At 43.0% G+C, this 27,176-nt stretch overlaps 1 protein-coding gene across 3 annotated transcripts in view; it reads right to left on the minus strand.

The window, feature by feature from the left end:
- Positions 1-27,176, minus strand: part of LOC118387451 (FYVE and coiled-coil domain-containing protein 1-like) — a 52,301-nt gene that overhangs the window by 13,716 nt on the left and 11,409 nt on the right. Inside the window, exons 2-14 of one of the 3 annotated variants that reach the window (XM_052527389.1) lie at positions 23,810-23,919; positions 22,232-22,338; positions 21,306-21,431; positions 20,028-20,134; positions 19,141-19,284; positions 18,914-19,007; positions 16,214-18,718; positions 15,926-16,018; positions 11,070-11,188; positions 9,660-9,827; positions 8,272-8,421; positions 6,369-6,499; positions 4,910-5,063 (exon numbers count right to left, since the gene is read on the minus strand). In XM_052527389.1, the coding sequence (XP_052383349.1) occupies positions 4,910-5,063; positions 6,369-6,499; positions 8,272-8,421; positions 9,660-9,827; positions 11,070-11,188; positions 15,926-16,018; positions 16,214-18,718; positions 18,914-19,007; positions 19,141-19,284; positions 20,028-20,134; positions 21,306-21,431; positions 22,232-22,338; positions 23,810-23,870 (3,959 nt within the window). In that variant the 5' untranslated portion in view covers positions 23,871-23,919. Of the gene's footprint in view, positions 1-4,909; positions 5,064-6,269; positions 6,500-8,271; positions 8,422-9,659; positions 9,828-11,069; positions 11,189-15,925; positions 16,019-16,213; positions 18,719-18,913; positions 19,008-19,140; positions 19,285-20,027; positions 20,135-21,305; positions 21,432-22,231; positions 22,339-23,809; positions 23,920-27,176 lie in introns of all 3 variants that reach the window. The other 2 variants (XM_052527376.1, XM_035775831.2) reach the window with 2 other exon arrangements.

Genomic DNA, 27,176 nt, shown 5'->3' on the forward strand with positions numbered 1-27,176 from the left:
ATCACCTGTACATGTGGGAAAGCCTATGTAGGGAAAACGAAAAGACAATTAAAACAACACATAGCTGAACACCAATCAGGTGTAAGAACATTGACTATCCAGTAGCAGCTCACTTTGTTGAAGCTAACCATCCCATCTCCTCCCTCAAATACACAGGCATTGAGCATGTTGCTCTACCAAGGAGAGGAGGTAGCATGGAGATCCTACTACCTCAGAGGGAGGTCTACAGGATATCCTGTTTAAAACCACTGACCCCTAGTGGTCAGAATATTGACTGTGATCTCAAGCCATTCTTATGACCAATTATATTGGACAGGTCTTGTAAATGAATGTACACCCAATATGTTGCCGCTGTTGATGATCCTTATAACGCATTATGGTCGAACCAAAAGATTATAAATGTAAGAAAATAAAAATGGAAATATTTAAATATAGTGGCAGGAAAAAGTATGTGAACCCTTTGAAATGACCTGGATTTCTGCATAAATTGGTCATAACATTTGATCTGACCATCTAAGTCACAACAATAGACAAACACCGTGTGCTTAAACTAATAACACACAAATTATTGTCTATTTCTTGTCGAAATTGAATAGATAATTTATACATTCACAGTGTAGGTTGGAAAAAGTATGTGAACCCCGAGGCTAATAACTTCTCCAAAAGCTAATTGGAGTTAAGAGTCTGCTAACCTGGAGTCCAATCAATGAGACGAGATTGGAGATGTTGAATAGGGCTGCCCAGCCCCGTTTGATCTCTATTTATGCTTGTTGTGACTCCTCTCTTTGGTTGGAAAATCGCTATATGCTTTCTGTGACTAGTTGCTGAACTAACATTATGATATGTTCTGCTTTCGCCGAAAAGCTTTTTTGAAATAGGACACAGTGGTTGGATTAACGATTCTATCTTTAAAATGGTGTCTAATACTTGTATGTTTGAGAAATGTGAATTATGAGATTTCTGTTGATTGAATTTGGTGCCCTGCAATTTCATTGGCTGTTGGCGAGGGGTTCCGCTAGCAGAACGGGGTTGTTTGTCTGTGTTTGTCTATTGTTGTGACTTAGATGAAGATCAGATCAACTTTTATCACCAATTTATGCAGAAATTCAGTTAATTCCATAGGTGAAATTAAATGAAACAGTAATGTATGTAGATGCTAATGATAACAATGGCATCATATATTCAATATGCTGTGGGCTATTGTCTTAACAGTTTTGCTCAATTCATTCTGCTCAACCTGTGACGTGGTTAGGTTGGACCCAGGCGCAGAGAAGAGACCAGGCGAGGAATCAGTGCTTAAGTATAAACATAATATTTTACTGATATACGGTAGCCGCAAGATCACTGTATACTTGAAAGAAAAAACACTAAGTCTCAAACTCACTCAGGAAAGGAACGCACACGATAAACAATTCAAGCATCTGCAAAGGACCACAGAAGACACACCTCTTTAAAAACAGGGACACAATCATGAAATAAGACAATAAGAATAAGTCCAATAAAAGTCTCTAGGACGGCCTCTGTCGCCCTCTGGTGCCAGAAGGAACCATGACACAACCGAGCAATTACGACACACCCCTCACTGTTGTCATTGATCACACTAATTGTACTGTTTGTCGACATAACCGAGTTCAAGCATTCATGAAATGACCCTGAAGTAGGCACAGTGATGCCGAAACGTTGGTGTTTTTTACCCAATAAATGACTGGGAAGTTCTATATATGGAGTGTGCGACTCCCTTTGTTTCTATAGCTTACAGTTTATTCACCGTTAGTCAGCACCTCTACACTAAATCATTTTCTCTGGGTGTGCGCCAGCTCATGCTTTTTATGAGGCTTTCTGTTTGTCAAGATGTTTGTGATGTTGAAAACGCAAGTTTCCGAAGTCGTTATCCTTTGTCGATTGGTTGTGTGGTGCATTGGCACAGTCACCTGTTGGTGGAAAAATCATTGCGTATATTTTATATAATTATAAATATGGCATCAAAATGTAGAAAATCCTATTTCTACCGAGCTGACAATTGTCTGCAGCCGGCTCTGGTCGTAGTGTAATTAAACAGGCAGGGAGAGGGACCTCGTCGGCGAACCGCCAAACTTCTGGTCCGTAGCCCTGTGTGGCATCGTCTGTGCCACCAAAGCATGCTGAAGTGGCAAAGTTGATAAACACAGGGTCGCTACAGTTATTGCTATTTGTAGTCGTAAACATAATTTTTTGTTAATTCTATGGGGGAGTCCTCCCCATTAAATTTTGATCTGTCCCTTACTGCTTTTGTTTAATTATTAGCAGTAGAGGAGGCAGCCACCTTGAAGTTGTTGTTTTCTATTTTGCTTATATCATCCATCATTATTATGAGTTTCCTAGAGCATGGGAATGTCTACCACTTCCTATTGATAATATCAAAACAACTGTAGTAGTACATTTTCTTTGTTCATTCATGCCCTGTAAATTCCAAGAAAGCACTGATAACTTAAAAAGTAAATAGATGTGTATTCAGTAACCAGCATAGAATATGTAAAAAAAAAAAAAATCCCAGGAGTCTCCCCAGGTCGCAACTCATATAAACCCCCCTTTCCCTCCCACCAAAAAGGGAATATTCATGATTACATTGCAGCTGTGTTATATTCGTAATATTTACAACATCCCTTTCTTGTAGACTCCAACAACGATGCATCCAGTTGCAGGGCTCTGGCATGACAGGAACAAATAGCCCATCCACAGAGCTCCCTCTATTATAGTCCCATAATCTAAATACCAAATACATTCTACTGGACTAGAAAGGGAGGGGGGGTAATAAACCACATGAAATCATTAACGTGAAATAAAAACTCAGAAGCGTGAAACCAAAAAATGTTTGTACAGTCACTATTTAAATATGAAGCATTCAACAGATCCTAATTTGAACAGTAATTTGCTCATTGCTGTTCAGTTCCCTCTGGGACATTCTTATCGTGGGTCCCGTCTAAGAGGGTCAAGAGGGTGTAAAAAAGTAAGTGGGTTGAACACCCACACAAAGACAGACGGGAGTTGAACGCGAAATAAATAATACAGAAAGGGGAGGGGGGTCAGAAAGCCTGTGAGGCCGAGTAGATTATGGTCGGGGGAGGAATCCAGCATTGGTTTGACTTCCATTGCTTCAGAGGCTTGAGTGGGTCTTGTTGTTGATGCTTCGCCGGGTGAACCACGCTGTACCTCAGGTTAGTTTCGCGCAGTAGTCTTCTCACCTGGTTGTAGGTAACTTGCTGTTTCTGTAGATCTGTGCTTACATAGGCTGTTGGTTAACCATCTTTGGATTCCGTGATCCAATCCGATTATTCTCAAATTACATTTCCTGCCATGGTTTCCTAGCACCTGTGTCTTTTCTTCCAGCAGCTTATTTGCAACTAGCAATGTGTCATCAATGTGTTCTTCTCCACCGTTTCCAGCCAGGTGTGCAGGGCAGTAGCTGAAACCTTGAGATCTTTTTCCTTTTAGTCTCAATTGATGACCGTGGTTTGAAGTTTCACTACTGTGTTGTTGACTGGGCTCAGCTTGGTGATGTGAGTGGAGGATATTTCCTCACGGACAATCACTCTGATCACACTTGCAAGATCATCAGGATCCATTGGAGTGCTGCATATCTTGTATGGCATCCACGTGAGGGCTAGTTGTTACTTCCCGAAACGTTAACCTCTCTTGGGTAGGGGCAGTATTTTCACGTCCAGATGAAAAGCGTGCCCAAAGTTAACTGGTAGATCTGGATAGAAAACACTCTAAAATTTCTAAAAATTGTTAAAATAATATCTGTGAGTATAACAGAACTGATATGGCCTGCGAAACCCAGAGGACAAACCATGAGAGCGCATTCTTTGGTATTTTTCTCCGGCAGACAATAACGATTATCCGTCTTAAATTTGATCATTTAATTACTTATTAGGGTATCTAAGGTTTGATTATAAACGTTGTTTGACTTGTTTGGAAAAGTTTATTAGTAACGTTTGGGATGCATTTTGATGGAGGGAAACTGGGTGGATTATTGACTGAAGCGCGCCAGCTAAACTGAGTTTGTATGGATATAAAGAAGGACATTATTGAACAAAAGGACCATTTGTGATGTACCTGGGACCTTTTGGAGTGCCAACAGAAGAAGATTATCAAAGATAAGGCATTTTTTATATCGCTATTTCTGACTTTCGTGTCGCACCTGCCTGGTTGAAATATGTTTTTCATGGTTTTGTATACGGGGCGCTGTCCTCAGATAATCGCATGGTGTGCTTTCGCCGTAAAGCCTTTTTGAAATATAATATATAATAATATAATAATATAATAATATTATATTATTATATATTATATAATAATATAATATATGCCATTTAAATATGACACAGCGGCTGGATTAACAAGAAGGTAAACTTTATTTTGATGTATTACACTTGTGATTTTATGAAAGTTAAATATTTATAATTCTGTAGTTTGAATTTCGCGCTCTGCCATTTCACCAGATGTTGGCCAGGTGGGACGCTACCGTCCCACCTGCCCCTAAGAAGTTTTATGCCAATACCGTTGGAATTCTTAATATTGAAAAATAAAGATATATTTGCTGTGAATAAAGTCTTACTTTGAGGGAATTCTGTGGTACGAGATAAGCCCGTTCACTGCATGCCACTGGAAATCAAGTGCTTTTTGCTCAGAGTCCTCCTAAAGGACTAAACTTTTTGTCATGAAATGAGCGCACGTCTTTTGAGAGATTTGAGAGTTTTTCATGACTCTTTGAGAGCTTGTCATAACTCAAGAGTTTGTCATGACTGTGCACTTGGAATGCTGTGTGTGTGTACCCACGTTTGTGTATAGGCGCATGCATGTGTGTGTGTGTGTACACGTGTGTGTGTGTGTTTATTTGGCTAGGTATCTGTCCATGTCTGGTTCCACTCACATTTCTAGCGCCCCCAGTGGCCGTGTGTCCTGCTCCCCCTCCAATGAATCCCCTGTGGTTAGGGACAGCGAGTCAGTGTCATAGATACCGTTCGTATCCTCCTCTGTGATGATGTCATAGGCCCCATCATCAGTCTTGGTGCTGGGGTCTGACACTGCACAGGAAACAGGTGATCAAACCAGTCATGTACTTGTAACACTAGCCTGGGTGGTTACTTTGAAGAATCTAAAATCTAAAATATATTTTTATTTGTTTAACACTCTTTTGGTTACGACATGATTCCATATGTGTGAGTTCCTAGTTTTGATTTCTTCTTCACTATTATTCTACAATGTGGAAAATAGTAAAAATAAGGAAAAACCATTGAATGTGTAGGTGTGTCCAAACTTTTGACTGGGAATGTACAAACATTTTACATACACATTTTACATAGACATTTTGCACACACGCTTTACACACATGGTACTTTTATATAAAGCAGTCACATAACAATAACACATTACCAAACATAAGCTCTTTAATCCCACCCCCTCAGCCACTCTCAGCCCATTCCACCTATCACCACAGACCCCCCTCGTTTGGTTTCCATGGGCCATATATTTTTCAATTGTGCTGTGATCTTTTCCATAATGTTTTAACCATTCTAATCATATAGTATCTCTTGATGTTTTTACTAGCCTCTCTTTCAACTTCTTATCTTATCCCATCTGTCAGGTTTTGTATGTGTGATGACGACGCACGTCATTGGGCTTTGGCTGTTATATAAACGTCCACAGCAGAACTTACCTTTTGAGGAATATGAAGACTTGAAATCTGTAGTAGCCGTACATTTTCCCTTCCCGGTAAAATAATGTGACAAAACAAGGCAGATGTTTGCCAAGCAACCTCCGCTGTGGTTTCTGCCATTTTTGTTCATGAAAGCAGTAAAGCGGAAGGGAGATTAAGACAATTGAATTGAGGTGGCACCTACCACCCCTCGCCCTTTTGCTTAGAACAAGATAATGGAAGTATACCACTAGAATGGTTAGGAATGCCAGAAGGTTTCTGTTCTTATTCCACAGGGTACAGAGGATGCTCTTGTTTCAGTACCTGTTATGACTTCCCTATTCAACACAAAACCACTTTACACAACCTTGAAAGAAGGCCAGAGTAATTGTGACAAATTGTGTTTTTCAATCAAATTGTCTAATGGGGGTTTGCTTAAATAAGTGTCCCTTTCGACTGAGTGTTTGAAAAAGGCCTTTGCAAGTGTGTGTGTGTGTGTGTGAGCATGTATTGGTATGTGTGGGTTTTTGAGTGCGCATACTAGGAGTGTGTACGTGTATTTGCGTGGGCATACGTGAGACCATCTATTTCTCACCTGTAACCCTGGGAGTAGGTTTGTAGGGGGCTGGTTTGGGGAGTGAGTGAGGCCCAATTACGGGGGGAGGCAGCTGGGTGTCGGAGGGACTCAGCTCACCCTCTGTGAACCTCTCCACCACGGCTCTATGTTGGGTGTAACACTCCCTACAGCAACGCTCCTTTTTCCCACTGTGCTTGGTCATCACAAAGTTGTTACTGCAGTAGTAGCAGAAGATGCGTCCACACAGCCTGAAACAAGAAGAGAGTCGAGTATTGTATCACTGTGGAACATTCATTCAATACAGGAGTTAAATTACTAAAATGCCAATTCAAATACTGAATTGCCTGAAAGTCCAATATAATTGAGACCTTGGAATTATTAGCCAATATACTCAATCAACCATCCTGGCAATATCGCCAGATTCACCACCTCTGTCCATTGTAACCACTATGTAAAATGGTCTGTTTACAAATGTGTATAACAGTGGAGGTCAGTGGCGTTAAAGATGAGGGAGGACAATTTTATCAGCATGGCCTTATTTCTATTACAGCATATTGGATGACTGTCATTCATATTCCATTCACAGAGATAGGTTTAGGCTATTACATGATACTCTAATTTTCCCTATACCCATAATGAGGTTGCTACAACATAGCCTATGAATTAAAGTTTACAATGTAGGTTCACACAGGTCAAGAGAAGAATTTGAGGTGACAGACAGTGACACATGGACAGACAGTGACACATTCAATACCGCCTTGCACACTCTTGCCTGCATCTAGCTGATAAAGGGTGTGATAATTAGTCCAATAGTTGCAAACAAGAGTTTCTATTGGACAAATTCAGGTATGTTTATCCCGTTTAAAATCAGTGGAATGAATACACCCCTGATCACACGTAAATACAGTTCACTTTCATAATAGCCACGTTTTATTCCTTCTCGCATCTATATCCTCCTCTCATATTTTCCCTTCGTCGCTTGTGGACATTAATGCACAACACATCAGCAGTATGTGTCCAGGCGAAAAAACCTTTCTAAGCCAAACTGCTACCCACAGCCTACATCGTTGTCACCATATTAGCTAAAGTAACGTCATAGTCAACATACCTAATAACGTTACAGTGTACAGTCAGTAAGCAGTTTAGTACTTACACCGGCGGGCTACAGTGGCAATACATTTGTAAAAACCAAAAGCTTACCTTGACTTGGAAGAGTTCCAGTGTTGTGTTGGATAGTCATAGCCAGCTAGCTAACATAGCATCCCTCTGTTTGAGTAGGGTAAAGTAGCTAGCTGCATTTGCTAGCTAAGTGAAACTGAAAGTTAAAAAATCTAATCTTTCTCTCTTGCTTGCTTGCCCTTCATTTTGAAAGGAATTAATTTGTCCACCCAATCAAACTACAGTGCTAGCTAGGCTGTATCTTATGCTTTCAATACTAGATTCATTTTCTGATTGATTGGGTGGACAACATGTCAGTTCATGCTGCAAGAGCTCTGATAAGTTGGAGGACATCCACCTGAAGTTGTCATAATTATTGTATTTGTCTATGGAAGGGGGTGAGATTTGTATTGAAGTCAATGTACGCAGAGGTGGACGGAAGCTAGCAGTCCTCCGGCTACACCATGGTGCTACCCTACAGAGTGCTGTTGAGGCTACTGTAGACATTTCTTAGCAAAATAGTATGTTTTAATCAATAAATTATTTGGTGACGTGATTATATTTAGCATAGTTTTATCTAAAAAAAGGATAACTTTTTGAATGTTTGAAAATCCCCGAGGAGGATGGTCCTCCCCTTCCTCATATGAGGAGCCTCCACTGGTGTATAGGTGTATCACAATGTTTTCAATCATTACCAGTCAGACCGTAGTCTGTTAAGAAAAAAAGTCACGATAAGAAAAAAAGAAGAGTCAACCATTTCTAAAGTCACCGACTCTCTAATAGCAATTAACACCTTGTCTACGGTTCCCGTAACATGACGTAATATGGCCATTTGGTGAGTCAGTGCCCTCTCAGTGCCCACCTGCAGTGGTGTCGGCGTAGCCACCAGGTGAAATGGCCCTGACAGCCCAGGCAGTGGGTGGCCTCCTTGTCCTGCAACCAGCGTTCCTCTGCACGCAGCTTCTGCTCAAACTCCAGAGCATCGGACTTCTGCCACAGAATGTCCTTATCCCTGCCGGAGCACATACACACACTGTGAATACATTTTGAATGTTTGGATCCAGCATCGAAGTGCAAAGCACCCAAAAGGTCACAAACACACACGGGTACACACACACGGGTACACACACACACACACATACACAGGTGGGGGGTTAGAGCGCAGGACCTGCTGCCAAAAAGAACATGGGTTATACAAATCTAGTTGTTCCCCTCTGTTCATCAGAGAGTGACAGAGTATGGCAATTATCCGCTCAGTTAGGTTCATTCAGGCATGGTTTCTTTGTAACGAGTGAATCATACATTTGTATGGTTTGTGGGTATTTGAGGACCACATAATCATTACTCATGCTATTCTGTTTACATTGTCATTATCTAATTCCACCGGCACTTTCCAATGACCCCCTGTTCTGGAGTGCATCTTTCTGGCAATGAGCAGTAAGGAATAGGAAAAAGTGAAAGAGTAAATGAAGACGATAAATAAAAGCACTCTAGTGGTTTAAGGAGACCCCAGGGGAGCTGGAATTGTGTTTTATCCCCTACTGGGGATGAGAGATATGCGAATAGCTGAGACAGAGAGAGAGAGAGCAGACGAGAGCTGTTGCTTTCTCTCCATTCTTCTCCCTCTTGAAATCCCCCTCGCACTCTCTTTCTCCTTGAAATCAGAGACTTTCTGAATTTCAAATCGACTACTCCTAGGCACTGTAGATTTCAACAGATCGGATATGTGTAATCCATACAGTACAGTAGTTCAGTAGTTCTTTCATCTTGCCTGTATATTGGATACACCTAACTAATTGTTTTACACCTACAGAAGTGCCTACCGGTTGATTTGGAATTCCAAATTGGTTTCTGTCGGTCTCCAAACAACTTATTTCTTCGTCACCCTCCTCTGTGTCACTTTTTATACCCTTTTCCCCCCATCCATCTATTTCCTTTCCCTCCCTCCCTTCTCATCAGATGAGGCTGTCAGTGGTGAGATGGCATATCAAAGGCCCAAACTGTGTTCGCTAAGGGAGAGCATCTTCAGAACACACACTTCCCCCAGGGCTCAGCTAAGAGGGCAGAACCCAGACATAACATGCCATCTGATCGCCCAAACAAAGGGGGGAAAACAAGTCATCAACACCCTTTCAAGTTCCTAAACAAAGCTCCTCCCCCTCTACAGATCAAAAGGTGCAGCTGTCACTTTTCTGTTTCCTCCCATGGCTCGGGGCAGGTGCAGAGGAGGGTGGAGAGCCCAGGGCGTACTTGATTAGTTCGATGAGGCGCTCCTCCAGGGTGCTCTTGGTTCGGTAGAGGTCGTCGATCTCTGCTGTCGTCCTGAGGCAATGACTATGCTTGTCAACCTCGGCCTGCTCCAATTTCTTCTTCAGCTCCTCACGTGCCGCCTGGACCTCCAAGAGAGCCTCCTCGGCACTAAATGGGGGAGCGATTAGAAGGGAGTGAAAGGGATTAAACGAATGGAAGAGGGAGCGTGTACGATTACATCTTTGACTCAGAGTTGTCTTGTCTATATATATATATAGATAGATATATTAGTCTAGCCTTAATTATATTTTAGTCGAAAATATTATTATGTCACATTTTTGTTATTTGAATAATGATTTAGTCTAGTTATTGTCAAAATTATGATAACCGTGGGCAATTTTAAATCAATGAAATGCCTTTTCATTTTAGAAAAAATATAGATATTTTGAAGTGCCCGGTGGGCCGGATACAGCCAATGGTCCATACTTTGCTCCTCCTTGGTGTACCCTATGTTAAATGGATTTATTACACTTTTTTTAATGTAGCTGTTCCAAAAGGACTGCATCAGTAGCTTGTAGGCTGTGGGTGAAAGCCAGGAGATGCTAGACATGTTTATGTTAATTAACGGTCAATTACCGTGAGACAGGTAGTTATTTGTTTGACAATCACTGGTTGACAACATTTTGTGACCGCCACGGCCCTACTAATAATAATAAGGTGACATGACTGAACAAGGTGTGGCCTAAACATATGGTTAACAGTCCGGTCCGCAAGTAACCCAGTTTTAGAACGGCCCGAGATATCATGAACGTAAGAGGCGGCCGCCAACGCACAATAGAAATCAAAAATGTATAATGTGTCATGTCTTTTGAACGGTAAGGGCTTTTCGAGACGTTTTCTACCAGGGAAAGAGGGAGACTTGGCCATGTTGGCTATGAAATGCAGTGAGGAAAGTGGGAGGGTTGAGCGAGACTACAAATTTAAAGACTGGCTACTTTTCTATGCTCAAGGGAGATAAAAACATAGCTAAACTTGTTTTACTATTAAACTCAATGCTGCTATTGTTTTTTATTTTTTAAAGCAGCTTGGGTTTCTTAACCAGGCAAAAGGTTGCTAAGTAGAAGGCTGATGGTGACTGGTTAGCTTGTGCTTATTATCATTGAAAAGCATAATCTCCCCAAAAAACCTTATCCAGTCCACTTAGTAGTCTGATTTTATTCACAGAGATACTTTTTTCTCGTTCCGTTTTAGTCAACTGAAACATAATTTCTGTTTAGTTATAGTTTTTCTGTGTCTATTTAGTCAGTTATAGTCTCGTCAATTGCCATTGAAAAACATGAGTTTGACTAATATTTTAGTCACTATTTTGTATGAAATGAGAGGTAAATGGAAAGGGGATTATAGCCATACCTGGTGACAGAGTCTCTCAGTCGCTGAATCTCTCCCTCACTCTGACGAATAGCGGCTTCCGACTTTGCGACGTGAGCATCCTTCTCTCCAATCAGCCGTGAGCACTCCTCATTCACCCCCTTCATCAAACATAATCATAACATACACTCGTTTTTTTTTTTTTTACCAAAAAAGCTTTCATAAACAGATGAACTGCTGACCCCTTTAAATACAGACAAAGGATTAAGAAGTCTACAGAGGAGCGATGCTTTGTAAATTAACTCTCTCCTTCTTCACTCAATCATAGCAAAGTATTATAGTACAGGCAGACTCTCTATGCAGGGAGAGGCAGGAGATTCACACCACCCTGCCCTCAGTTGTATCATCCTCGGCTTATGAACACTGAGCTAATCTAATCTTCAGGGTATTCATTAACCCAGTCAGGTGTGTGAAGCCCTGCTCCTCTCGCCCCCTTTTTGTATTTTTACCTTTTCCCTTTCTCATATTCATTCCTCTGCTTCTCTAATGAAAACATAAAAACTTTTGCCAGGGCAGACAAGATGAATGTACCACGGCTGGATTTGTCATCCACTCTCTCCTTCTACGCACAATATGATCTTTCACAAATTCCTCTTCCTGATTCTTTCTTTACGCTATTCCAGTGTCAGCTGCTAAACAGACATGCCATTGAGCCAATCAGTTGTTCTGCGCCGGTGTATCCTAAAGTGGTCTATCTTGATAAGGGATTGAAGACTGTGGTTTCATTTTTTCGTCTGGCGCGATGTCAAACGCACGTTAGTTTGCAATTTCGTTGTGTAAAAACTGCAGCACTGGCATTTTACAGCCCTAATTACCGCCAGGTTCGGTAATTTGCCTGTCTAACAACAGATCGCTTTGCGCCGAGGTGGGAGGGGTGTCAATATTTGAGATGTTGCCTTAAAAACAAGCACAAAAGTGACAATTTCATGCAGTAGTAATGGGAAGTTTTAAGACCCACAAAAAGCACATCTTAACGGTAACGCAGTTGATAATGGAATGGATTTTGAGAGAGGAAGCGCAGACTATCCAGCCATGATGCACAGTGCCAATGGAAGGAGAGATGCGTCTTTTGTGACAGTGAATCGTGTTTATAAAAAAACTATTTAATTTAATTTAAAAAACAAGCATAGCCTACCTTCCCCTTAATCAAGGCTGGTTTAGTAGCATTGCGATATTAAAAGTAGCTTATGAATATAGAGGTTTTAAATGGTCAACAGAGTGCTTTAAAACATTTGAGGTTTTTGTCCTCATGCTTTTTCATTATTCACAATTCACATACCTGCATTTTTCTTGTTCAAGTAGGCTATCCATTCCCATTTTCAAAGAGCTACCCTCGTCCGATTGCAAAAGATATCCTCCTCCAAACTATTCAGTCCTCCTATAATGCCATATCAAAAGCAGATTATTTTGGGAGAATCTGCCTCACACATACAGTACCAGTCAAAAGTTTGGACACACCTACTCATTCCAAGGTTTTTCTTTATTTTATTATTTTCTACATTGTAGAATAATAGTGAAGACAACAAAACTATAAAATAACACATATGAAATCATGAAATAACAAAAGTGTTAAACAAATCCAAATATATTTTAGATTTTTCAAAGTAGCAACTCATTGCCTTGATGACAGCTTTGCACCATCTTGGCATTCTCTCAACCAGCTTCATGAGGTAGTCACCTGGGATGCATTTCAATTAACAGGTGTGCCATTTTAAAAGTTCATTTGTGGAATTTCTTTCATTCTTAATGCGTTTGAGCCAATCAGTTTGTGTTGTGACAAGGTAGGGGTGGTATACAGAACACAGCCCTATTTGGTAAGAGACCAAGTCCATATGATGGCAAGAACAGCTCAAATAAGCAAAGAGAAACGACAGTTCATCTTTACTTTAAGACATGAAGGTGAGTCAATATGGAAAATTTCAAGAACTTTTAAAGTTTCTTCAAGTGCAGTCGCAAAACCATCAAGCGACATGAAACTCTCTCTCATGAGGACCGCCACAGGAAAGGAAGTCCCAGAGTTACCTCTGCTGCAGACGATAAGGTCATTAGAGTTAACTGCACCTCAGATTGCATCCCAAATAAATGCTTCACAGAGTTCAAGTAACAGACACATCTCAACATCAACTGTTCAGAGGAGACTGCGTGAATCAGGCCTTCATGGTCGAACTGCTGCAAAGAAACCACTATTAAAAGGATACCAACAACAAGAAGCGCTTGGGCCAAGAAAAACGAGCAATGGACATAAAACCGGTGGTAATCTGTCCTTAGGTCTGATGAGTCCAAATTTGAGATTTTTGGTTAGTGGTGTGGGGGCTGTGCTTTGGCAAAGTGGGTGGGGTTATATCCTTCCTGTTTGGCCCTGTCCGGGGGTGTCCTCGGATGGGGCCACAGTATCTCCTGACCCCTCCTGTCTCAGCCTCCAGTATTTATGCTGCAGTAGTTTATGTGTCGGGGGGCTAGGGTCAGTTTGTTATATCTGGAGTACTTCTCCGGTTCTATTCGGTGTCCTGTGTGAATTTAAGTGTGCTCTCTCTAATTCTCTTTCTCTCTTTCTTTCTCTCTCTCGGAGGACCTGAACCATTGGACCATGCCTGAGGACTACCTGACATGATGACTCCTTGCTGTCCCCAGTCCACTTGGCTGTGCTGCTGCTCCAGTTTCAACTGTTCTGCCTTATTAATATTTTACCATGCTGGTCATTTATGAACATTTGAACATCTTGGCCATGTTCTGTTATATTCTCCACCCGGCACAGCCAGAAGAGGACTGGCCACCCCACATAGCCTGGTTCCTTTCTAGGTTTCTTCCTAGGTTTTGGCCTTTCTAGGGAGTTTTTCCTAGCCACCGTGCTTCTACACCTGCATTGCTTGCTGTTTGGGGTTTTAGGCTGGGTTTCTGTACAGCACTTTGAGATATCAGCTGATGTACGAAGGGCTATATAAATACATTTGATTTGATTTGGTTCTAACCTATGTGTCTTTGTGAGACACAGAGTAGGTGAATGGATGATCTCACCTTGTGTGGTTCCCACCGTGAAGCATGGAGGAGGATGTGTGATGGTGCTTTGCTGATGACACTGTCTGTGATTCATTTAGAATTCAAGGCAGACAACCAGCATTGCTACCACAGTATTCTGCAGCAATACGCCATCCCATCTGGTTTGCGCTTAGTGGGACTATCATTTGTTTTTCAACAGGACAATGACCCAAAACACAACTCCAGGCTGTGTAAGGGCTATTTGACTAAGAAGGAGGTGATGGAGTGCTCCTTCAGATGACCTGGCCAAAATCACCCGACCTCAACCCAATTGAGATGGTTTGGGATGAGTTGGACCGCAGAGTGAAGGGAAAGCAGCCAACAAGTGCTCAGCATATTTTTTTAATATATTTTTTTAATTTTACCTTTATTTAACCAGGCAAGTCAGTTAAGAACATATTCTTATTTTCAATGACGGCCTGGGAACAGTGGGTTAACTGCCTGTTCAGGGGCAGAACGACAGATTTGTACCTTGTCAGCTCGGGGGTTTGAACTCGCAACCTTCCAGTTACTAGTCCAACGCTCTAACCACTAGGCTACGCTATGTGGGAACTCCTTCAAGACGGTTGGAAAAGCCTTCTTCATGAAGCTGGTTGAGAGAATGCCAAGAGTGTGCAAAGCTGTCATCAAGGCAAAGGGTGGCTACTTTGAAGAATCTCAAATATAGAATATATATTTTATTTGTTTAACACTTTTTTGGTTACTACATGATTCCATATGTGTTATGTCATAGTTTTGATGTCTTCACTATTATTCTACAGCGTAGAAAATGGTAAAAATAAAGAAAAACTCTTGAATGAGCAGGTGTGTCTTTTAACTCGTACTGAAGGTAACAATACAATTGACAGGAGCCTAGCATTTTGTATAGACGTGTGAATGTTATGCGTTAAGACATTTAGGCCTACGTGTACACACAGTGCCATGGAACGAAAGAAGCGATTTATGATATCATGCTTCGGATCCGATCCTATTTAGAAATATTGTTGGTTTAAATTTGTTTATTTATTGTTTTTTGTTTAATTCGATTAACTTAATTAGAAAGATTCACCGTCCATGGGTTTATGGTGAGAACGTACATGGTTCGGATGCGATGCAATTTCGTCTGCTATTTCCAGAGGAGTGCAAATATGATCCATAAGATGGTTCCATGATGTTTATTAAAACATTACATTTGCGAGCAGTATAACGGAGAGTGGACATTCCCCCTTTCTCTTTATATCGGATCTTCATCCAGCTCCTGTGAAAAGTTTGGATGTGTGTAAAACCTTCCATAGTCTAAGTTGCCTGGTCTGTATTATATGCCTTTGGGGAGTAATTATGGTGCCAGTAACTGTCGTTAGACATAGCATATTTAGAACAAGTTGTTGTTTCGTTTTTATTAGAATACTGTATGAATAAAATTATACAGTGTCTTTTCAGGTCTTATCAATATTCTAGTGAATTTTAAAAAACTAAGCTATAACGGACTAACATTCTAATTGGAGTTGATGACAATGCAATACATAAAATACCGTAAATACACAACTTGAAGCAACCACATATTTAGCCATGGAGCACGTTCTGATTGGCCAGAGAGGGGAGAAGCCTCAATACACACACAACCTGTTTTATTCATAAAAATCCAGCCCTTTCACGCCACCGCCAACTTTTGTGCCCATAATTCTGGTTGTGAAAATAGCAAAAAATATTTAGGACCCCCCCAACCTATAACGCTACAGCCAGCGCTAAGATTTACCATTGCATTAGAGTTGTTATAATGTACTCTGTCATATGTGAATAATGAAAGAGGTGAAGATACAGACCTCTATCTCAAAGATTTTGGCCTCCAGACTGGACACCTTCTCCTGCTCTTTAGGCAGCTGGACCCTCATTTTCTCCAGCTCATCTTTCAGACTCTGGATAGAGAGCAAAACATACAAGTGTTGAAATTGTGCCAAAGTGAGGAGAATTCTGCAGCTCCTGCACAGCAAAAGCACACTGTTTTATAAAGAGGTAAATGTGTTCTGATTCACACATAGTAATTCATTGTCTAATTAATCACAATAATTTCCCCCGTCACAGGCTTTTGACAGAAATCCAGCTAAACTCACCTTGATCTGGTTCTGATGATTCATGCTCTCGGAGCTCATCTGGAACTTGACCGCCTCCATCTCCTCCAGACTGGTGTCCTGGAGGCTCCTCACCTGGCCCTCTGCCTTCTCCAGCTTGTCCTGCAGCTCCAGCATGGCTCCCGGAAGGTTCTCTGTCATCCTCAGTTCCTCTCTTAGGCCGGTGTTCTCCTGGCGCATGGCAGCCATGCAGGCCTCCAGCCGCTCCACCTCCCCGGAAGTTCTCTCCTTCAGTTCCCCTATCCTGTCTGCCTCCCCCGCCCAGCCTTCCTTGGCCTCTTCCCTTTCTGCTGTCAGTCTACAGATAGTCATCCCAAGCTCTGCCATCTCTGTATTGGCCCGGTGGAGGCCTTCACGTATCTCAGCATTCTCCATGGCCAGCCTCTCATTTTGGGCCTTTAGCGTAGCCAGCTCTCCCCTGGCGGTGGCCTCTGCGGCAGCCGACTCGGACCGGGTGGCTGCCTCCTGGTCACGCTCCCTGCTCAGAGCCTCTTCCCTCTCTTTGCACTGCAGGAGCTCGGCCACGTGCCTCTGGTTAAGTGCCTCGGTCTGGGCTTTGAGCTGCTCTGTTAGGGTCCTGAGTGCGTCTTTCTGGGCCTCCATCACCTCCAGCTGGGCCTGGCTCCTCATCCTGTCCTCCCCAGAGGTCTTCAGCTGCACTCTCAAATCCGTCACTTCTGCCTGGAACCTGGACACCTCCTTCATGTTCACTTCCAGTTGGCCCTCCACCATAGTCAGCTTGGCGGCTACCTCCTGGCTCTCCTTGGCCTGGGCAGAGCTTCTCTGTAGCTGTGTTCTCTCCACCGTCTGTTTCTCAGTGGTGACCCTCTCTATCAGCTTTGTCTTTTTGGCACAGGCATTTTCTGCATCTGCCTTAGCCTTTTCCAGTGTCCTTCCTCTGGCCTCCAGGGCCTCCACCCTGGCCTGGAGCTCTGCACAGCCCTTCTCCTTGTCCTCTAGCTGGGCCTTCCGGTCTTTGAGCTGCTCCTGCAGGCTGGCCTCGCTCCTGCGGGATGCCCCCAAGCTCTTCTCCAGCTCTCCGATCTGCCCGTGGATGGACTTCAGTTCCTCCTGCATGGAGCTCAGCGCCGCCCTCACCGTAGCCTGCTCCTCCCTCAGGCCTTGGTTCTCCTGCTCCAGCCGTTTGGTAGAGGCATTTGAGACCGCAGCGGCCATGGCTGCCCTCTGTAAACTCTCGTCCAAGGCCCGGTTCTCCTCACGCAACTTCCTGTCCTTCTCATCCACTGTTACCTTGGCGTCGTCCAGCTGGCCCCTCAGGTGCTTGTCAGACGCCCTGAGAGCAGCCACCTCGTCCTCCAGGGCTGCCCGGCTCTCTGCCAGCTCCTTCTTCAGCTCCTCATTCCTCTTCACTGTGTCAAGCAACTTCCCATTCAGCTCCATCAGGTTGGTGCACTGAGTCTTGTACTCTTCAATTTTATTGGCCTGCTCCCTGATGCTAGATTCCAGCTTGGAGAGGTTGGCCCTCAGGATGTCCCTCTCTGTTGTCAGGCTATGGCTCTGGACCTCCAGGTGCTGAAGCCTCTGTATACTGGAGAGCAGCTCCGCCTCTCTGCTCTTCAACTGCTCCTTCAGGTAGAGTTGTTCCACCTCCAAGGCCTCTTTCAGACTGCATATGCTTTCCTGGGTCTCCTCTTTCTCCTCCTCTGCTCTGTTTCTGGCCTCCTCTGCTTGTCTCTCCATCTCTTCCAGAACACTCTGGAGGTCCTGCAGCTGCCTCTGCAGGTTGTTGACCTCCTTCTCTCTCAAAGTCAATGCCCCCTTCAGCTTGTCAATGGCATTACGCTGCTCCTCTGCACACTCCGCAAACTTAGCGTTCCCCTCTGCAATGGATTTTGACAGCGACTCGAGCTTGGCCTCATCCTTCTTTTCTGCCACCTCTTTGACCCTTAGCTCATCTGCCAGCCTGTCGGCCTGTCTCCTCCTATCCTCTCCCTCTGCCAGAGCCTCTATCTTCCCCCTCTCAGCATCCTTCAGTCTGTCCAGTAGCTCATGGATCTTCTGTGCCGAGTCAAAGTAGCTAGTCGCCTGCTGGCCCTTCTCATCCAACACCCCATCCAGTTTGGTCATTAGTTCTACGTTCTTCCCCTCTGCGGCTGCCAGCTTCTCCTGAAGGTGGCGATTTTCGATCTCCCTGGCCCTCTCCCCGGCCCTCAGGGATTCCAGCTCGCAGGACAAGGCCTCCTCCCGTGCCTCCAGGTCTTTCAGGGTCCCTTGCATTCCCTGCTGTTTCTCCTGGGCGGTCAGCGACACGTCCAGCTGCCTCTGTAGCTCCAACACCACACGTCTGAGCTCAGCACCCTCCTCCCCCATCTGCTGTACCCTGTCCAGGAGCTCCCGCTGCTTCAGCTCCGACTGGTCCAGCTCCAGGCGGAGCTCGTCCAACATACTCACCTCTACGCTGGAAGGCAACAACTCGTTCAACATGCTTGGGCCATTGTCAGGGCTGCCAAGGAACTCATGAGCCTGCTGCGGTGGTTTAGGGTGGTTGGGGAAAGAGAGATTAGATTGAGTGCAGATGACACCACTCAGTTTATGGTTTTATGTTTCATTATGGTATAATCTGAGCAATAAGACTAGCAATATGATATGTTAAGATATGACCAGTTCATAATAGTGCCAGCAGAATAAAAGCTTTGAGGAGGAAGGCGGCTGTGTCAGTACCTGTGAGTAGGTGCTGGCCAGACTGTTAATGCTAGAGCTGCGACTGGGTGGTTTCCACATGTGGCCAGGTGAGTTGGGCATGCCCAGTGTCCTCCTGGAGTTCAGAAAACACGTGATGAGGTGACATCACCAAGTATCGTTTTAATCTATATCAATTCCTCAATCCAATACACAGCACCTGGAGAATGGGATGTATTATAAACCACTCTGTCTTTGTGATTGGTTACCTTGCGAAGGTGGGCCAAGACGAGTCAAGGTCATGACCCCTGGAGGCCACGTCAAACTGGACCTCGTTGAGCTCATACAGGTGACTTATGATGTCAACGCCGAGGTGAGATTTCAGCAAGGGGCTGCGAGTATAGTACCAGTCACTGCACAGAGAAGAAGATAAGCATATTGATAGAATGAAAGGAGAAATACACACATTCACATAGAAATACCTTCACTAATATACTTAGCCTGTTGGTTATATCCAATTACCTTGACCCTCACAAAAAGTACAGTGCATATATGAAAAATGAACATCCCTTTTGTAAACGCACAGATACATTTCACAAGTACATCGAGCACACAGACACGACTCTTTACGAAGGGAGAAGCAACTTTTCGAGAAGCAGATCTGTACAATATGTCTTGACTACATCTGAAAACATGTCAACCCCTCCAAAACCCACTGGACACTGCTTCCAGTAAGCTTTGGCGCCAAGGTACAGGCACACACTCTTTACTCACCTGAGGAACAGAGAAATACATTTATAGAAGTAAAACCCCATAAGGAAAGAGAAATGAAAGGAAATGATGTTTACTCGAAACAATGAACTTACCGTCAGATCAGTCCAAATCTCAGAACAGTAGTCTATGTCTAATGAAGTGTCACTTCAACCAAAACGCTAACAGTCCCTTTAATTTAGCCAAAAATGATTATGTTCCACAAATCTGACCCTACGCCTCCATGTTCAACCCCTAAAACTGTTCCAGAAGTGGTGTCAGGTCTGAGATTTTTTTCTCACTTTGCCATTCCCACGTGTGATACGTATTTGAGAGATGAACCCCTCTTTGCCTAAGGGTTTTTAACCCATGACCTCTGTAAATCCTGTGTCGGGTTGAATTTTACCTGGTTACCCTTTGGTTCATCAGACACTGCTGCAGAGTGTCGGCCAGTCGTTGGTGCACCAGGGAGTAGCGAATGAAAGCCCTGCCCTTCCCCAGAGATGTCTTCAGCTGGAAGGGGGAAGTAAATAACATATTCACAGTGTTGTAAAGCAAATATATGTGATAGCTGTTCAGCTGCAGCACCAATGAGGCCTAGAATGAGCATATGTGCTTCCTGAACATGTCCGTTAAAAGAATAGTTCAAATCAACGTTTGTCAGACATTTTAATTCCTCAAAAGTGGTTTATAATTCATCCATATACAGCAACATCTGTTGTGTAGATCCTGCTTACAAAGAGTATTTGTGTTTCATGGCATGCCAAATTCCCCCATGTACTTATGACAACAGGTAAGTGCCAAAATAAAGGAAACACCAACATAAAGTATCTTAATAGGGTGTTGGGCCACCACGAGCCGCCAGAACAGGTTCAATGCAAATTGGCATAGATTCTACAAGTGTCTGAAAGTCTATTGGAGGGATGCGACACCATTCTTCCACAAGAAATTCCATAATTTAGTGTTTTGTTGATGGTGGTGGAAAACATAAGGGTTCAATTGGGTTGAGATCTGGTGACTGTCACACAGACACACACACACTTTAACCCCATATGCTCCTTTGAGACACCTTTTTCAAAGTCACTGATCCCTTCTTCTAGCCATGATAGCCCAAATAATAGGTAACTGGGCATTTTTATACATGACGCTACGCATGATGGGATGTTAATTGCTTAATTAAATCAGGAACCACACCTGTGTGGAACAACCTGCTTTCAATATACTTTAAAAAAAAAAAAAAAATCGCTCAATTACTCAAGTGTTTCCTTTATTTTGGAAGTTACCTAGTTATCAGCGAGACAGAGAACTGAATGCATATACGTTAATTAAGCAATCCATGACAGTTGCAATGTCAGGAGTATTAGCGATCAGGTCGATTTCAATCCCTTCAATCACTGTTGTGAAATATGTGTCTGAGTGGATTTGGTACATCATTTGTAGATCAAGTATATTTGTTCCTTCATTATTTCACATTAGGTAAAAAAAAAAAAAACATTAAGACCCAAAACTGTAATATTATACATAACTTCAGATAGAGGTTACACAGTGTTTGCTGGGTCCCATAAAACGGTGTCAAAAAAACCTCTGATGATACAACAACATTACATATGAATTACTACTAAACGTTGTGTATCAACAGTTGACAATCCTTAGAATTTACTTATAAAAGTGCAGATCTCCATACCTCTGGGATGGATTTGACAAAGCGGATACCATCGTTGGCGCCTTTGATCTTGGCCAGACAGTCGCTGAAATAATCCCAGTAGTCTTTTCTGGTGCCAAGAAATGTTGTCTTCTCCTTCTGGTCAAACTGAATAGTGTAGATGACGTGTTGGCAATAAATCTTACATGACATACTGTATAGCGATGTGAACAAGAACAATATGCCATATTGGTGAACATAGCAGGTTGGCCTTGATTTGACTTGGATTCTTCTGGAGACAGATTAGATTTTTAGTCTAGGACTAGACTTAATCTGTGTCTGGGAAACCACCCCTAAATCAAATCAAAAAGTTTATTGGATGTGTACACAGTTTAGCAGATAGGTGCAGCAACATTATTGAGTTACTAGCTCCTAACACTCTACAGTTTCCCATGTGTATCAAGAAAGATCCACCACCCAAGGACTCTCTAATTCTCTCCTTCTCTCTTTCTTTCTCTCTCTCTCTCGGAGGACCTGAGCCCTAGGACCATGCCCCAGGACTACCTGACATGATGACTCCTTGCTGTCCCCAGTCCACCTGGCCGTGCTGGCCTGCTGCTCCAGTTTCAACTTCCACCTGACCGTGCTGCTGCTCCAGTTTCAACTGTTCTGCCTTATTATTATTGGACCATGCTGGTCATTTATGAACATTTGAACATCTTGGCCATGTTCTGTTATAATCTCCACCCGGCACAGCCAGAAGAGGACTGGCCACCCCACATAGCCTGGTTCCTCTCTAGGTTTCTTCCTAGGTTTTGGCCTTTCTAGGGAGTTTTTCCTAGCCATTGTGCTTCTACACCTGCATTGCTTGCTGTTTGGGGTTTTAGGCTGGGTTTCTGTACAGCACTTTGAGATATCAGCTGATGGACGAAGGGCTATATAAATAAATTTGATTTGATTCGACTCACCTGCAGCAGGTACTCCAGTTTGTAGGAGAATTTGTGCAGATTGGGACTATCATCCGTGATTGGCTCCCCATTCTCCCTGTACTCTTTAGTGAGCTCGGCAACAGCATCTGTGGTTCAGAGGGAGAGTCCATCACAGAACAAAAACAGATGTAAACACACTTAAAGGCATATACTATACACGTGCATTCCCCACACTCAGACACCACTGACAAAAACAGGGAGTTTCTACTACAGTAGCTACATTCCCTTTACCTGCTGAGAGAAACAAACAAATGCAAAAAAAACTTCCACCCATCTAATCCGATAGTCCTGCTACCTTTTTGGGAGGCAGGTAGCCTAGTGGTCAGAGCGTTTGTTGGATCGAATCCCTAAGCAGACAAGGTCAAAATGTGTCTGCCCCTGAAAAAGGGCAGTTAACCCACTGTTACCCGGTATGCCATCATTGTAAATCAGAATTTGTTCTTTATTTTTTATTTTTTATTTTACCCCTTTTTTCTCCCCAATTTCGTGGTATCCAATTGTTGTAGTAGCTACTATCTTGTCTCATCGCTACAACTCCCGTACGGGCTCGGGAGAGACAAAGGTTGAAAGTCATGCGTCCTCCGATACACAACCCAACCAGCCGTACTGCTTCTTAACACAGCGCACATCCAACCGATGAGACAAGGACATCCCTACCGACCAAGCCCTCCCTAACCAGGACGACGCTAGGCCAATTGTGCTTCGCCCCACGGACCTCCAGGTCGCGGCCGGTTACGACAGAGCCTGGGCGCGAACCCTGGGACTCTGATGGCACAGCTGGCGCTGCAGTACAACGGGAGGCCCAGAATTTGTTCTTAATTGACTTGCCTAGTTAAATAAATAAAACATGTTTAGTTAGGTTCTAGAAATTCCAGGGTTTCTGTGCTTATTACAGCTCCACCATTCAATGACAAACAAACTGAGGTCCCACACTGACTGCGATACATTTAAATGGCTTCCAGATCATATACAGGTCAAAACAGATGGGAGTCGAAAGCTCAGCATGTCCAACCTGGCATGTCTCCCCACATCCTCCTTACATCTCTACCTCCACAAAAACCTTCTCCAGTCCCCTTCCACCTTTCTCACACATCCCAGCTCAGCACATTAACCCACCTGCCTCTCATCCAGCGTAAAAATAAATAAATGGAAAGACGATCGACGGGAGGCTGAGCACCCCCTCTCTCCTGCTGAAATGCTGACAGGGCCTTTTGGGTCGCCCCCACAACACTCTAGGGAGCACACCCCAGGGGGGTGGGGGAGAGGGTCGGCTCAATGATGTCCTCCCAATGAGGAGCAGGGACAACCAAAGTGTGGAAAGAAATGCTGTCTGGATTGTAGCCAATGTCAAGCCAGTCACATCCAGGCCACTGCAACCCCTCTGTCACTTGACCTCTATGATCCTTCTCTATTTCTCTCCCTCTTTGTCACTCGCTGGCAGCAGACAGTGGGGGTCTCCCCCTGTCACATTTACACAGGCCCGGACGCACTCGTTGTCACAAAGCGACTGATGCGAGCAACCACACGCAGCCTCACGCACACTCAATGGCAACGTACCATGCAGATCTCTGATAATCCTCCGAAGCTGGCTCTCCCCCAAAGCCTCACCGGCAGCCATGGTCAGACTCGCTCCCCGGCAACCAGTTCACCGGGTCATAAACAGCCTGCTGAATCAGAGAATCAGAGGGACAGTCAGAAACAAAAGACAAGCACATAGGTACACACACACATTTACTACATCCCTTTCCCTCTTTCATACAGTCTGTCTGTCAGTCACTCACTCTATCACACACAAATGCACGTAAACACGCATGGATGCACGCGCACACACACACACACACACACACACACACACACACACACACACACACACACACACACACACACACACACACACACACACACACACACACACACACACACACACACACACACACACACACACACACACAACCATTCAAAAGTATGGGGTCACTTAGAAATATTCTTGTTTTTGAAAGAAAAAGCACATTTTGTTGATTATAATAACATCAAATGGATCACAAATACAGGGTAGACATTGTTAATGTTGTAAATGACTATTGCAGCTGGAAACGGCAGATTTTTTAATCCATCATACCCGTGTTCCAATGGCACGTTGTGTTAGCTAATCCAAGTTTATCATTTTAAAAAGGCTACTTGAGCATTAGAAAACCCTTTTGCAATTATGTTAGCAGAGCTGAAAACTGTTGTGCTGATTAAAGCAATAAAACTGACCTTCTTTAGACTAGTTGAGTATCTGGAGCATAAGAATTTGTGGGTTCAATTACAGGCTCAAAATGGCCAGAAACAAAGCCCTTTCTTCTGAAACTCATCAGTCTATTCTTGTTCTGAGAAATTATGGCTATTCCATGTGAGAAATTGCCAAGAAACTGAAGATCTCATACAATGCTGTGAACTACTCCCTTCACAGAACCGCGCAAACTGGCCCTAACCAGAATAGAAAGAGGAGTGGGAGGCCCCGATGCACAACTGAGAAAGAGGACAAGTACATTAGAGTGTCTAGTTTGAGAAACAGACGCCTCACAAGTCCTCAACTAGCAGCTTCATTAAATAGTACCCGCAAAACACCAGTCTCAATGTCAACAGTGAAGAGGCGACTCCGGGATGCTGGCATTCTAGGCAGAGTTGCAAAGAAAAAGCCATATCTCAGACTGGCCAATAAATATAAAAGATTAAGATGGGAAAAAGAACACGAGGAAAATTGGAAAAAAGTGTTATGGACAGACAAATCTAAGTTTGAGGTGTTCGGATCACAAAGAACAACATTCGTGAGACGCAGAAAAAATTTAAAGATGCTGGAGGAGTGCTTGACGCCATCTGTCAAGCATGGTGGAGGCAATGTGATGGTCTGGGGGTGCTTTGGTGGTGGAAAAGTGGGTGATTTGTACAGGGTAAAAGGGATCCTGAAAAAGTAAGGCTATCACTCCATTTTGCAACACCATGCCATACCCTGTGGACAGTGCTTAATTGGAGCCAATTTCCTCATACAACAGGACAATGACCCAAAGTACAGCTCCAAACTATGCAATAACTATTTAGGGAAGAAGCAGTCAGCTGGTATTCTTGTCTGTAATGGAGTGGCCAGCACAGTCACCGGAGCTCAACCCTATTGAGCTGTTGTTGGAGTAGCTTGACCGTATGGTAAGTAAGAAGTGCCCATCAAGCCAATCCAACTTGTGTCAGGTGCTTCAGGAAGCATGGGGTGAAATCTCTTCAGATTACCTCAACAAATTGACCACTAGAATGCCAAAGGTAATTGCTGCAAATGGAGGAGTCTTTGACGAAAGCAAAGTTTGAAGGACACAATTGTTATTTAAATTAAAAATCATTATTTATAACCTTGTCAACGTCTTGACTATATTTCCTATTCATTTTGCAACTCATTTCATGTATGTTTTCATGGACAACAAGGACATTCTAAGTGACCACAAACTTTTGAATGGTAGTGTATACAGTACCAGACAAAAGTTTGGACACACATGCTTATTACTGGGTTTTTCTTTATTTTTCCTATTTTCTACATTGTGGAATATTAGTGAAGACATCAAAACTATGAACTAACACATATGGAATCATGTAGTAACCAAAAAAGTGTTGAAATCAAATTATATTTTATATTTGAGATTCATCAAAGCAGCCAACCTTTGCCTTGATGACAGCTTTGCACACTCTTGGCATTCTTTCAACCCATCTTGAGGTAGTCACCTGGAATGCATTTCAATTAACAGGTGTGCTTTGTTAAAAGTTCAAATTATGGAATTTATTTCCTTCAAGACTGTTGGAAAAGCATTCCAGTTGAAGCTGGTTGAGAGAATGCCAAGAGTGTGCAAAGCTGTCATCAAGGCAAAGGGTGGCTACTTTGAAGAATCTCAAATATATTTTGATTTGTTGAACACTTCTTTGGTTACTACATGATTCCATATGTGTTATTTCATAGTTTGTGTCTTCACTATTATTTTACAGTGTAGAAAATAGGAAAAATAAAGAAAACCCCTTTAATGAGTAGGTGATGTCTAAACTTTTGACTGGTACTGTATATACACACATTCATTACCCATTTCAAGGTATTGCTGAAGACAATGTTGTGCTTCCCAACTTGTGGTTTGAACTCATAAGCCTCTGAGAGCTCAGTGTTGGACTGAGAATGAAAGAATTAGATGTACTTTTATTTTAGTTTGTGAGTTTTACTATGAGCTCCACATTAAACTCAGCATCGCTTTTAGTACATGGTGTTCATGGCTGCTTGGTTGCATAGAGGTAGAGTCATTTACCACAGCAGCTGTTCCTCCAGGCTAAAAAAGGCTAAAAATATATCTATGAAATATTTCTAAAATATCACACTTCTCAATTCAGTCAGCTGTGTCTGTGACAGCCTCTCTCTCGCTCAGCGTGACTAACAAAGCCACTGTTGCTAAAGCAAAGTGAGACAACATCAACAATAACAGTATAAAAAAAACTATAATAAATACTCAATAATAATGATAATAATAGTGATTAGACAAAGGGGACAATATACAGTGCATTCGGAAAGTATTCAAATGTTTCCCAGATTTTGTTACGTTACAACATTCTAAAATGGATGAAAATATTATTATTGTTTCCCTCATCAATCTACACACAATACCCAATAATGACCGAGCAAAATTAGATTTTTTGAAATTATTGCTCATTTATTAAAAATGAAAAACAGAAATACCATATTTACATAAGAATTCAGACCCTTTGCTATGAGACTCGAATTTGAGCTCATCCTGTTTCCATTGAACATCCTTGAGATGTTTCTACACCGTGATTGGAGTCCACCTGTGGTAAATTCAATTGATTGGACATTATTTGGAAAGGCGCACACCTGTCAGAGCAAAAACCAAGCCATGAGGTTGAA

The sequence above is a fragment of the Oncorhynchus keta genome, chromosome 1 (genome assembly GCF_023373465.1).
Source record: "Oncorhynchus keta strain PuntledgeMale-10-30-2019 chromosome 1, Oket_V2, whole genome shotgun sequence".
Taxonomy (NCBI): Eukaryota; Metazoa; Chordata; class Actinopteri; order Salmoniformes; family Salmonidae; genus Oncorhynchus; species Oncorhynchus keta.